The following is a 12,639-nucleotide window of genomic DNA, read 5'->3' as shown; positions in this document are numbered from 1 at the left end:
TGCGTTCGATGATCTCGATCCCAGGCTCTCTCTCCTCGGCCAAGCTGGCGATAAGGTCATCCGCCCCTGCAAAATGTGCGGGGGTTGCCAGATACGCTTCCCAAGATCAATTCATTCAATGTTTTCCCGTACAATCTCGACTCCAATCTGTATTAGGAGTGCGTTCTTTCGACGTCGAACACATTGAAAATTTGTTTTCATTGATACGCAAGCAAAACTAATTTTCATATAAAAAGCTTTGCACGAAGACTCGCTTATGAGGTTCAAAGCAACTCGGTAATGGCCTATTGATGTATGGGGCCATATGGAGATTTTCCCATGTAATCTCACTGCCCCTATGATCCCAAGGATGGACAGGTTTCTAAGATGGACATTGGAGTTAGTTTACAGCGTGGCTGTTTTGACTGGAGAGAGTTCACAGTTGTGCAAAAGAGAGCAGACTATGGACGCGTTGTTTTGGTTTGGGACTATTCCAGAATGGGAATACTCAGAATAGACGGCATTCATGTTCTTTTGGGACTTTTCTATTTTCAGAATGAATAGAATAGTAATGTTCATTCTGCTCCTGATAGCAAAATAAATAGAATACAGTTCAGTCAAAGCAAGAGGAATTGCCTTAGGAAGGAGGTTCGGTTGTTCGGTTAAAGAGAATTGCAGGAAATGCGTTCTTTTATGAACTGATATCCTGTGTATTCTGCCATTCCTGGACTGTTCCAAAATTGTTTCAGAATTGTTCCAAAAAAATGCGCTCTTTATTTTCATACACTAGCTGAAATCAATTTATCTGATCCGTGCGATTTCACTCTTAATATTACAATATTTATTGGTCTCATAATGGAAAATATAAGTTTGACCGTGCCCTCTTGTGTTTCAAATGCTCCACGGAAAAGCGTTGCTCATTATTTTTCAGCTGAATGATCGTACATGAGGATTTCATCCTCGGACTCAAAACTTGGCACCACATCACACGAATCAAGACTTGTGCCTCAGCCGAGGATAGGGGTTCAAAACTCACTTTACGTTTTTTCCTCGTTTAAACGAAATCATCAATCGCTCGTCTTGTACTTTCAGTTGTATGCTTTGCTAGATTTTAAAAGAGTATCTTCCAGTCCAACGCATTCATAAACCTTGTACATAGTAGCTCCCCTGTTCTGTATAAGTTATGATAGCAACTGAGATTGTAAGAAAAATGTAAAATAAGGTTTATATCTGATTAAAATAAAATCAGTGCAGTATTCTCAGCTTGTTACAATTCTTTTTAAAATTATCTTTATTTAAAAGACGGGTCTTTCCGATGTACCAACAACAGACGTATTCAGTTCTTTCTTCCTTAGGTACTTCCCATCATCCATAGGCGAGGTAATCTTTAAAATCTAAAGCATGCAGTTTTTGTACTCGCCGTTGGTTTGTGAAGAGCTTCCTAAACGTATCTTCAAACGATACAATGTTTATAGAGCATTCTTAACGTATTGTAGTGACTGCATTGTACCCGGTCAACTTATTTCGTGGAATGAGCGGGAAAGCAGGGGCGCAGGGCGTGATGGGAAAGACCCGCAACAGTCCCAGGACATGAGCATGCGCAACACAAGAGATGCCCAGGGACAGTTTATGATCAGTTTGTAACAGCACACCGTCGATTATAAACGCGACATTTTGCGACAGTATGCATGCTGCAATCGTTACATATGTGCAAGTCATTGCATATGCGCGTTTTCCACACGCAAAGTTCTTAGCCGAATTTCGCTGCGATAAACTTTCGACACTAAGAAAAATCATGGACATCATTGGACGCACTGCGTAATCTCCGTCGTATGAACAATATCTTAGTCCTTCACTCAGCCAAGTTTTTCTCGACTGGCAGGCGGCATGGAAAGTCTTCTGCAAAACCGCGGAGATGTTGTGATGTGTTCTTGCCGACAATAGTTTACGCTGAGATCTTGAACAACAGGCTTGATAAAATCACATGAAATTTGAGTGAATCACACTGCTTGTCACTTCCATTCCGGAACATAAACCTGCGCCTCATGTCCCTCAGATATTGATCAACCGAAGCCTTCAGTGATTGAAGGAATTAGCGCACTGCAGATCAGTGACATCTCACGTTGGCAACAATTTGGTGGCTTCTTCGAGCCTTTTTAAAAATTTGCGGTGTTCTGGGAGCAATACGTTCATCCATAATAAGTTAAAGATATCCGGTTTTCAGGTCCGGAGAATTTAAAATGTCTTTTTTTTTTTTCATATCCAGTATAGTCGAGTCCTTAAGCATTCTTGTTCGGTGTTGGTTGTTGTTTTGGACAAGGCGCCTCGCATGTGTTGTCACGGTACCCAGGAAAACATGGCTTGCAAGCCTCTGAATGTGAGGGTAGATCCGCTCCCTGGGGATAAAAGAAAAATCAGTGATCTTCACTAAACAGCCCAGCCATCTCTATCTGTATAATCACTATTTCTCACCTCATTTTGTGTTAGCTGTAAGTATCCATCACCTCTTGCGTTGTTCGTTACTGTTTCATCCAAAGGAGATTTACTGTTCATGTCAGATAATCTATCAAACCTGAGCAACCTGAACAAACGCGATCTGTAAAGAAACAGTCAACAAAACTAGGGTATTAAATCGACCCCAGGATAGAGATGTAAACTGTGAAAGCATTATACAATAACTGCTGTCAACTACCTTAGTTATTCGCGTAAAACCTAGGCTACGTGGAGTACCTACTTATCCAAGCTGCAAATTTAGTTTTCTCAGGAAAAGTAAACTTAAAATCTTTCTAAAATTTGACCGGTCTGTACATTCTAATGTGTCGTAAAGTTAAGCGCATTTGACCAATCACAACAAACACCATAACGCGGTGAGCCAGTCACATAAGAGCAAGGTCAAAACATGTAAAAAAAACATGTTCAAATTCTCATTTGAACAGCCCGGTTAGAGGCCCTTAGGGCCTCTTCATATGAGCCCGGTCGACCGGACTGGCTCGGTTACCGAGATCTCGCCTCGCCACTCTTTTCTTTACAAAAATTTCGACGTGTTCATATGAGAAGGCGGGCTGGCCCGGTTACCGAGATCTCGGTAACCGAGCTGAATTTCTTTTTCATATGAACACTCAAGCCCGGATACCGGGACTGTCCGGGACGAAACATTCTCAACTGCGCATGGCTTGTAAGGTCACTGACAATTCGGAAAGCGGTTCCACGGGTATTTGGAGGGCCTTTTGCACATTTTTCATCTCGGTAACCGGGATTAAAATTCCCATTTGAACAGAAGACAAAATTCGTCCCGCCTACCGGGCCAGCCCGATTACCGGGCTCATATGAAGAGGCCCTTAGTACCGAAACAAAGTATTAACTTAAGTTCTTACTTGAGACAGGAGACAAATCTGTTAAGAGTGAGTGACAAGCAGGCGGCAAGCAGCTCACACAGCAGCACGTGGTACAGAGATAAGTTTACATAGTAAAGAAAGAAAAAAAATGTTGGAGCCGTGAACCAAACCTGCAGAAAAATAACGACAATTAGAAAGATATATCACTGGTCATCCAATTAAATATCGTTTAAAATGAAGTTTACGAACTTTTGCTGGCAAATACAATATAACGTGAGTGAAAGTCGCCAAAAACGAGTTTGTCATCATAATTTGAGAAATTATAACCAGCCCTTTTCATTGGCACACACACTTCGGCAACTTTACTTCCTCACAAAGGCAAAACGTTGTTCCCTCTTTAGTTTAATAAGGAGACCATGATGTTTCGGCAGCACCGAATTTCAGTTCGTGAAACTTTCTTTTTTTGGCTTTTCTTTAATGTTTCAGGGAAGCAATATTTCCCTCCGATACTTTTTTTTCACGCGAGATGATCTCGAAAACCTTTATTTGCTCAACAGTTAATGTTTCCTCGGCTTCAGACATAGCAATGCGTTTACAGAGTGCACGCACCTTACCGTGGCCCTCCAATAAACTTCTTTTACAAGTTAGCCAATCAGGATACGCGAATTTGATTAACGTTCACGCCTCCTTGCAAAGTCCAAGAGGCAAGTGACGCAACAACGAATTATTGAAAACATGTCGTTTTGTATTTTATGGCTAACTTGTAAGAAAAAAAGTTTGTTGGGTAGCCACGTTAAGGCGCGTGTACTGTTATAAGGGTAACATTCTCGCGCAACCCTTCATGCCCTAAAATTTTGCGTTGAAAGTTGTCATTGTCTGTTGCGTGTAGCTCAAACTCTCACTTTAGAAAGTGTCATGTTGTAAAAAGTAGAAATTACTTCTTTTTACAACATGTCAAATTTTTTGCGCAAGCAGGTGTGTAATGCCAGCAAAAAATGATCGCAACTTTCAACGCAGCATTTATGGCGAGAAGTTGTACTTCAGTAAAACTCACAAAACTTGCCCGTTTTACTTAAGCCCTAGCTAAATTATTGAAGAAAAATTTCTCGCAGAAAAGATTGTTTGGGACCCAAATGACGAGGATTTCACACTGAGTTGAACTAACTACGCGAAAACCATCTGATTTCGAAAGCAAATCTTTCTTCTTGAATTCAAATGTTGTTCAATCAAGCCAAAAAAAAAATACTGCCTTCCTTCCAAGCCCCAAACTAGCTTAGTGTTCCGAACTGATGAAAGGAAAATGTTATTGGGACGATTTTTTGTAGTGCGGCTTCGCCTTCAGTTGGTAGCGTGATTTCAAGCGCAATAACAAAGCATCTCTTACCATCCACTCTGTGTAACTATAAAATACGTCCGCAAAGTAATAGTAGTTTTCTCGTTGAAGTCTCAACATAACTATTGTCACTATGAACGATGCGAAGATAAAACAATAAACTCCAACCATAAAACGATCAGCTAACGTCAGCTCCTGTAAACGAGAAATGGGAAATAGTTCAAAAGCAATAAAAAAAGAAGAAGGGACGTATTTGACGGTATTTCTATTCACAAATAAATAGGCATACCCAAGCGTAATAAACACCACTTCAGAAAAGAACTGTTTCAGTACCACAGGAAAGTACTGCTCAGTAGCTTTCATTGGTCTTCATTTGAATGGTCACACTCCAGACTAAAAGGTTAGAACCACTTTGTGCAGCATAATAAACAGCACCACAGGAAAGTGCTGCTCAGTAGCTTTCATTTGAATGGTCACACTTTAGGATTTCGTCTATAAGTTAGAACCACTTTGTGCAACAAAATAAACAGCACCACAGGAAAGTACTGCTCAGTAGCTTTCATTTGAATGTTCACACTTAAGGATTTCATCTACAGACTATAAAGCTCAGGCTCGAATCACCTTGTACAGTATAATAAACAGCACCACAGTAAAGTACTGCTCAGTGGCTTTCATTTGAATGGCTCGATTTATACTAGGTAAGGCCGGATCATCCGTCCAGACGAATTATCCACGTTAGTTCGTCTGTCAAGTCGAACTACCGTGAACGGATGATGTTTGAAAGCCTGTATTTGTACACAGACGAATTATCAGACGCAGTACCGTTCTTTGCCGGGCCAAGTTCGTCCCAGACGGATGATCGTCACAAGTATAAATCGGGTCATTAATGGTTTCACTTTAGCATTTCATCCGCGGACTTATCCTTGCTTTCGTATTGAGTTGAAAGCAACTCGGAATTGGCCTATTCGCAAACGTATGTTTTGCAACACAAAGTTAGTTTTTGCCCGGACTCACCGGCGTATCTGGAGTTTGTTCACTAACAGTTGCATGAAACATTACAGCAGACACCAACAACGAGCTGAAATGAAGAGAAAAAGCAAGCGTCACACACATACAGAATGCCTCATACTTACAGAATCAAAAGTTTTGTATTTTACGAAAAGAACACCTACCCGTCAATCCATAATCTCATAGACGCGTCATTAGGTGGTATAGAAAATGAAAAACAAACCTGAAAATCACGAAAGGATGCCATGAGAAAACTAGCATTTCGTGCGTTAGTTAAGGTGATGTTATACGGAGCAAGTTTTAAGGGATCGTTGCGTTAAAGTCTATAGTATCACATGTGCGCAGATAACTTCAGCGAAGAAATTTGTTGCCTCATCACATTGCATTTTTTTGTTTTACTGCCTTCAAACTCCTCCGGCCTACTACACGTTGCCGCAAAAAATGTTGCGCTAACAATTGCGTCCGTGTTGTGTCGCGTTAAAAACTGTTGTTTTAAAAATTGTCTCTTGTAGCGCCATCCCTGCATGCGTAGACGATGCAATACTTTGAAAACTTTGGGAACTTTCCGTGTTAAAAGTAAAGGCTTTGTGGCATACGTTGTAAACTTGCAATCTCATTGCTAGATCAAAACAAAAAACTTACGTAATGTAGCAAATTAATTATAGAGCAAGAAGACAACAAAGTGAAAATGAAAATTTTGTGCAACTGAGGAACGTTGATTTTCGTTCTTTCCGTTTGGAACGGAGAAAGTAGAGTCGGTAACTCCAAAGGTCGTCCGCATTTTCACCGGTTGAACTGAAAATTTTGGCTAAATTAAAATAGAAACCGCCCCGTAACAATAAAAAAACAAACAAATAATCATCGCCAAAGCAAACATTCTTCGTTTCACTTCACCGTGTTCATTACTGACTTACCACAAGCGCTATAAACAAGGGAGGCAAAAATATCTTGAAGAATGCGGCTCGCTTATGTCTTCTCATGTGAAACAGAAACTCATAACGCGACACCCCCTGATCCAAAAATGGGTTGTATCTGAAAAATAAAGAATAAAGTGCCTCGTATTAGAATATTTGGCGCAGTTGACGATGGTGGAACATTAGAGCAGACTTGGGACAGTAAAGGGGCAAGCCACACGAACGCGCGCGAAAATTGCCTTTCGCGTGGAGAAGCGATGCGTCGTGGGTGGGGGAGGGGAGCGAAATACATGGGAGGGGCAAGTCTGAAGCATGTGCTACGCACCTTTCATAAACCATCTGTGACCAAGAGTTTGTATCAAACAGCCAACCAGTGTAGTTTAGTGTAGGAGAAACACCGCCACGGAATTTAAAGTCGCTGATGTCAGAAGGCTGAAAACAAAATAATAGCATTTATTTTTTCGTTGAAGCAAATCTAAGCTGCCGCAATCTGGGAAACACTATGGCGGAAACATTTCAATGTTTCAAGTAACATAGTATTTTTTACTTAACTCCGCGGTGATAGGTAATTGGATGAAACAATGTTTCGAGTGTTTGATATAGCTTATCAAACCATTTACAATTCTTGGAGAAGTTCAAAGGAACAGTTCACCAAATTTTTTGAAAATTTATAAGATCAAATTTTCAAACTTTCTTCATGTTAGTGATTTCCATAATTTGTTTTCTTAATTCATTGTTAATGATTTTGAGAATGTTGTTTCCTTGTTTTCCCAGCGCACACGAGAAATTGTTGCCAAAACGAACTTTCCTTAGGAAAAAGCAAAACTGTTTCCAGATGTTATAACAGTTTGCATGCGCACAAGAGATTTTCAAAACGAAATTTTCTACTTCTCAAATATGAAATCACAAGATATTAGATAACAGAGGAAGATTTCACACGTGACTGAGTGTTACCTTCATAACCTTCCACCTGAGTTCCTTGGCTGTCATTTCCATGTCTTGAATGACAATCTTCAAAGTTTGGTTGTCGTAACTGTGCAAGAAACAATGTTCAGAATGGAGTCTATAAAGTGATACCACAACCGTAAGGTGGGGACATGGATCAAAAAGATGACTGGTCTGTGACACTTTCCATTTAGCACAAAATTTTCGGTTGGAAATTCCGAGGATTTCCCTGTGAAATGGAAAGGATTTTTTTTCCATCCAGGCTAAGAACCTAAATTTCATGTCCAAACTTGGTACATCAAAAACGTTCTTTATAGCGGCATATATAAGCAAAGGAGAAAACAAAATGAAAATATGATTTTTTTCTGCAAATGGGACAGTAAACTTCAAACGGTGGAATGGAAAGGCGGAAAAGCTCCAGAGGTCGTCCACTTGTTCTGAAAAATTTTTGTTTGATTCACACATCCATTTGCATTTCAATTGGTCAAACAGAACATTTAAATGGGAAGCGCCCAGGGCTCCCTCATTAAAATCATTCAGAAAATAAAAACTTCCATCCTCCGGCCATTATAAAGGCCAGGGTTAGGGGGGGGGGGGGGGGCACAGGTTACTCCTCTATATAAGCTATATACAGGTTTGTGTGGTGCCAAAGGGTGTGGTTTTTTAGCCATTTTGGCCTGAAAACAGGTATGAATTTAAACCAGTTTGGTCTGAAAGTGTGGAAAAAAAAAAAACAGACATGGTCTTGGTCTAAAATAGGGTCAGGGTTTGGAGGATTTGGCTACACCCCCCCCCCCCCCACCCATTAAAAAAAATCCTGAGGAGTACCATCCCCCTGTTAGGTTACTCCACCATGCAGTAAAAACATGTTTGGAAACCAAGAGATGCAAAGGCCTACTTACGGATAATCTTGTAGGTCAGCAGCAAAGTTAAAAGCCGACTTTACTCTAAAGTATTTGCCTTCATGGCTTGATACCTATAAAAAAAATATCACCAAGATATCAGATACTGAATTCTCCCAACAAGCAAAAGATATCAGGAAAAATAGAAGCAAACAGGATAACCCTTTATCCAAGGGAGACTCCCATGGAAAGTGATGGAGTTTAACTTTAGGGCTAAAAATTCATGATTTGGTACCATTTGCACAGGGCTACGGGGCTAGTAGAGTTATTACAGCAATTTTAAGGGTATGTCAGCATATCTTAAACTGGGAAAAAAATGGAAGGAAATTTAGCCACTTGTTAGAATTAGTTTAAACCACACTCACTTGTCAAATTTCTGGTATCATCTTTGACAACCACCCTGTCACTTTTGTGGCAAAACCTCCCTCTTCCACCCCCTCCCCCCCCCCCCCCCACCAACCCCCCTTCCAGGAAGTGATACAATTATGCAACTTCAGCAATTGCTAAAAAAAAGCCTGAAAATATTCTGCATTTTCAGAATATTTATCAGTGAAACACCATTCTTCCTATACACTAACCTCAGCTTGTCCTGCGGCATTAACCAGTTCAAAGCAAGCTCCTTTGAGGCCATCATGACACTTCTGTTTGGTGTACATGGTCTGCCCTTCTGGTACTACAGAATGAATTAGGGTTACAGAACTGTTATCACATTGCAGAAATAACGCACAGAGTGATACATATATTTTAGTGTATAATTTATGCAGTTCCAGAAATAATCCATTCTAGGGGGAGGGGCATCTTTAAAGTCACAATTTTAAAAGCAAAGTATGAAGCTAAATTGGAATTTCCTGGGGGGAGGAGGGAGGGGGAGTCAAAACAGAAAATATTCCATAAGGGGGAGTACAGGCTAGGATATTTTCTGGAACTAAACATTTGATTAATAAATGACCATCTACAATGGTTACGCTGTGGAAAACTAAAAAAAAACCTTAAACATAAGAACTATGATAAAACAGCCAAAAACATCATTAAGAAACAAACAGACATTTTAGCAAACAAAATTAGGAGCAGTTATATGGACATTCTCTAGAGAGAGACCATGTGCACAGCATGTCTTATCATTAAAGTATTAAGGAACATTTTTCAGAACCTCTCCCCTTAGGAATTTCCAATAGCCTTCCATGGGGTGCTTATGGATTTTTTTTCTAGAACTGCACAATGTAATGAATTGTAATAATACTAATAAATGTTTTGAATTATTAAAAAGAAAACAAAGTTTGTAGACTGTCAATAAGGCCTTTGGCAAATGGTGGGTCCTGAGCTGGCAAATGAGATTAGTATGAGAATCAACAGCATTGAATCTGAAATTTTTTTATAGTTCATTTTATTCGTCAGCACATACCTTTGAAATAAAGGTAGAAGTCCGCATGGAAAGTTCCAGCCTTAAGATCCACAGAATGGAGATTGATAAGATAAAGAGCTATCTCAACATAGACTGTTTTTTGTTCGCTAACAACCTCTGGGCATTTTTCATAATAATACCTGGCAAACAATAAATAAATAAATAAATAAATAAAAACATTTGTAAGTATCAGATCTGCGGCTAAAACTAATGGGGTATTGCACAATTAAGGATGGATCCCCATATATGGGAGGGGGGTATTTCATATAAATTTCCCTATATATGTTTGTGGTACCCATCAGCGTATATGGATTACTTTACCCAATAAATTGGTCAGAAATTGAGTTTGAAGTGTGATTTTCTCTAAACCCTCTCCCCCCCCCCCCCCCCCCACTTCCATCCCAGGGGAGATGAGCTCTCATTTCAACAGTGATAGAGATATTTACCATAATTGTGCTTTGTAGGGAACAAAATTTTGGATTAGGTAGTACAGCAAAGGACACTAAAAACTACAACGCCTGGTGATAGAGTTATTGCAACATCTTTTGGAATATTCAGCCAAAAAATTTACAGGAACTATTTGACAGTGGTATCCCTTAGGGATGAAAATGAATTCAAGCCATACCAACAAATGAGGTTCTGGTGCCTTTTGGGGTATTTTTCCAATATCACCCCCCCCCCCCCCCCCCTTTCCCCTCTTCTCCATGAGATTTTTTTGGGTAATGATCTGAAACAAGCCACTCTACAGATTTTAAAACAATTTTGGAAGTTAGGTCTGATATAGAACTTGGAATCACAAGCCATATGTAAGATCAACAATTATTTATTGAGTACAAATGTGTCAGTATTTTTGTGAGGAGGGGTGAGAAGATCACGAGATAACCCCCCCCCCACCCCTCCAGAGAGAGAAGGGCACTGAGCATTGTTGTGGTGTGTACAAAAAAAGACCTGAGTGCTGGCAACCAAGGAGGGGCGCTCAATAATATTTCATACAGTGTGTCTCAACCTGGAGGTCTTAAGACCTTACTCTTTCAAAAGTACATTTTTTTTTAACAAAATGGCACAGTTTCAAACAAACAGTTGTGCTCCCTTCCTTTAACCCAAAGATGATGATGATGATGATGATGATGATGATGATGGTTGTGGTGGTGATGATGATGATGATGATGATGATGATGATGATGATGATGATGATGATGATGATGATGAAGATGATGATGATGATGATGATGATGATGATGATGATAATGATAATAATGGCTTTATTATTAATTCAAATATTATTGTTATCCTTTCAGTTCAGTCTGATTTTGGTTCCCCCAAATGTTGAAATTGTCAATTTTGCCGTCCTCTTGCATACAGTCGGAAGCAGCGAAAAGGACACCTTTTGGTGGACCCTATCCGGTTCTCCCCTAGCTGGATGCCAGCTCTGACTAACTAGCAATTCAAAGAATACATAATCGTTTACAATGAATAAGTCTTTGTCCAGCAGATATAATTTGCCAATTTCTAAAAGTTTAGTTGCGAGAGGGATAAAATCTATCCACTGGATGAAGTTATCTATTGACCACCATATTAAATCTGCCGGAACGCGAAGTTCTCTAAAATTGATGTTTCAGTCATTAGATCTTGACCAAGGAACATAGAAATCACATATACCGTTAAACACAAAATAAACTTGTAAGCGGAGGATTCACAAAAAAGTGAGATGAAAATCACGCCATCGAGAGATTTAACAAACAAGTTGGTAAGGATCACAGCTGATACGGTTATTCATTACCAAAGGCTATAAAAAATTGTTCTAATTAACGTTTATTCATTTTTTGATTTAACCAAGTTGTAAAATGATGAGCATAAGAGATTTATTTCTCATTGAGAGGAGAAATAAAATGGGGTGTTAGTCAAAATCGCAAGTGATCGAAACAGCAAGTGGAAAAATAATTGCGTTTGTGTTGTAAGTTAACTCACCATTCCGCTCTGCACTCGTAGCCTTTCTTTGAACCGGCAAGATTCCCAGGAATACAGGAAGCACAGTTTGTACAGTTCTCTAGTGAATGGATCGCTCCAGGTTTGTGGCAATGATCCCCGCATTTGTCGCAAAATCCACAATTTCCATCACTCAAACACCAACTGCAGTTTCGCCCTCGTGATAAACAATCATCGTCAGAAACAACGCTAACGGACAAACAGAGCTTGGACGCGATCAAAATTCCTGCTAAAACACACAGAGCATTTAAATTCCCGCTGGATAGCATTGTAGGTTAACTTTTATAGGAAGAAATATTCAGAGATATCAAATAAGATTCGAGAGATTCAGATATTTCCAGTCGGCAAAAACCGGAATATCCAAGTTTTCAATCGCTGCACGCATGGCCCGCAAATGCAAATGACGTTATTTACGGCGCGTGATTGGATGATAGATTCCCGCCAAAAACGTGGCTTTTCCCCGAGAAAAGCTTGTCTTTCGTTGAACTTTTTCTACAAAAGCGGTTTACTCGAATTTTTTTGCGTAAACGTTAGCCTTTGATTTGAAGAGGTCTTGGTTCGTCAAAATTAACTAAATGAGATTGAAATTACATTTTCCTTCATGCTTTGCATTATTTATAAGGAGCAATCAAAACAAAATGGCAATAAGATGGCCACCGGTTTTTCTGTCTCCATTAAATTAAGAAAAGATGGCGATATAGACGCATAAAAGCAGAATTTCCTCCACGTTTAATTAACTTTAACTCTGCAAGATTAACTTTACTTATATTTGCGTAAAAGCAAAGCAAAAAAAAAAATCAAAGAGTTGAGTTTGGTCAGATCTCTTCTGTCAAAA

The 12,639-nt window shown here is 39.6% G+C and overlaps 1 protein-coding gene across 1 annotated transcript; it reads right to left on the bottom strand.

Annotated features, from left to right (window-relative positions):
- Positions 1 to 4: 4 nt before the first annotated feature.
- On the bottom strand, positions 5 to 12,452 carry LOC146451910 (uncharacterized). Its single transcript, XM_085098468.1, has 13 exons — positions 11,787 to 12,452; positions 9,819 to 9,958; positions 8,995 to 9,089; positions 8,417 to 8,490; positions 7,524 to 7,602; positions 6,895 to 7,001; positions 6,570 to 6,687; positions 5,820 to 5,878; positions 5,662 to 5,725; positions 4,699 to 4,842; positions 3,354 to 3,484; positions 2,452 to 2,575; positions 5 to 2,375 (listed from the first exon to the last, which is right to left on the bottom strand). Exons 1-13 carry the CDS (start codon positions 12,071 to 12,073, stop codon positions 2,259 to 2,261), a joined length of 1,539 nt encoding a protein of 512 aa, XP_084954594.1. The 5' UTR covers positions 12,074 to 12,452; the 3' UTR covers positions 5 to 2,258.
- Positions 12,453 to 12,639: the final 187 nt, after the last annotated feature.

The sequence above is a fragment of the Pavona decussata genome, unplaced genomic scaffold (genome assembly GCF_977016875.1).
Source record: "Pavona decussata unplaced genomic scaffold, jaPavDecu1.1 SCAFFOLD_381, whole genome shotgun sequence".
Classification (NCBI taxonomy): Eukaryota; Metazoa; Cnidaria; class Anthozoa; order Scleractinia; family Agariciidae; genus Pavona; species Pavona decussata.
The sequence above is the reverse complement of the archived record's forward strand: the minus strand, read 5'-3'. Positions and strand labels throughout refer to the sequence as shown.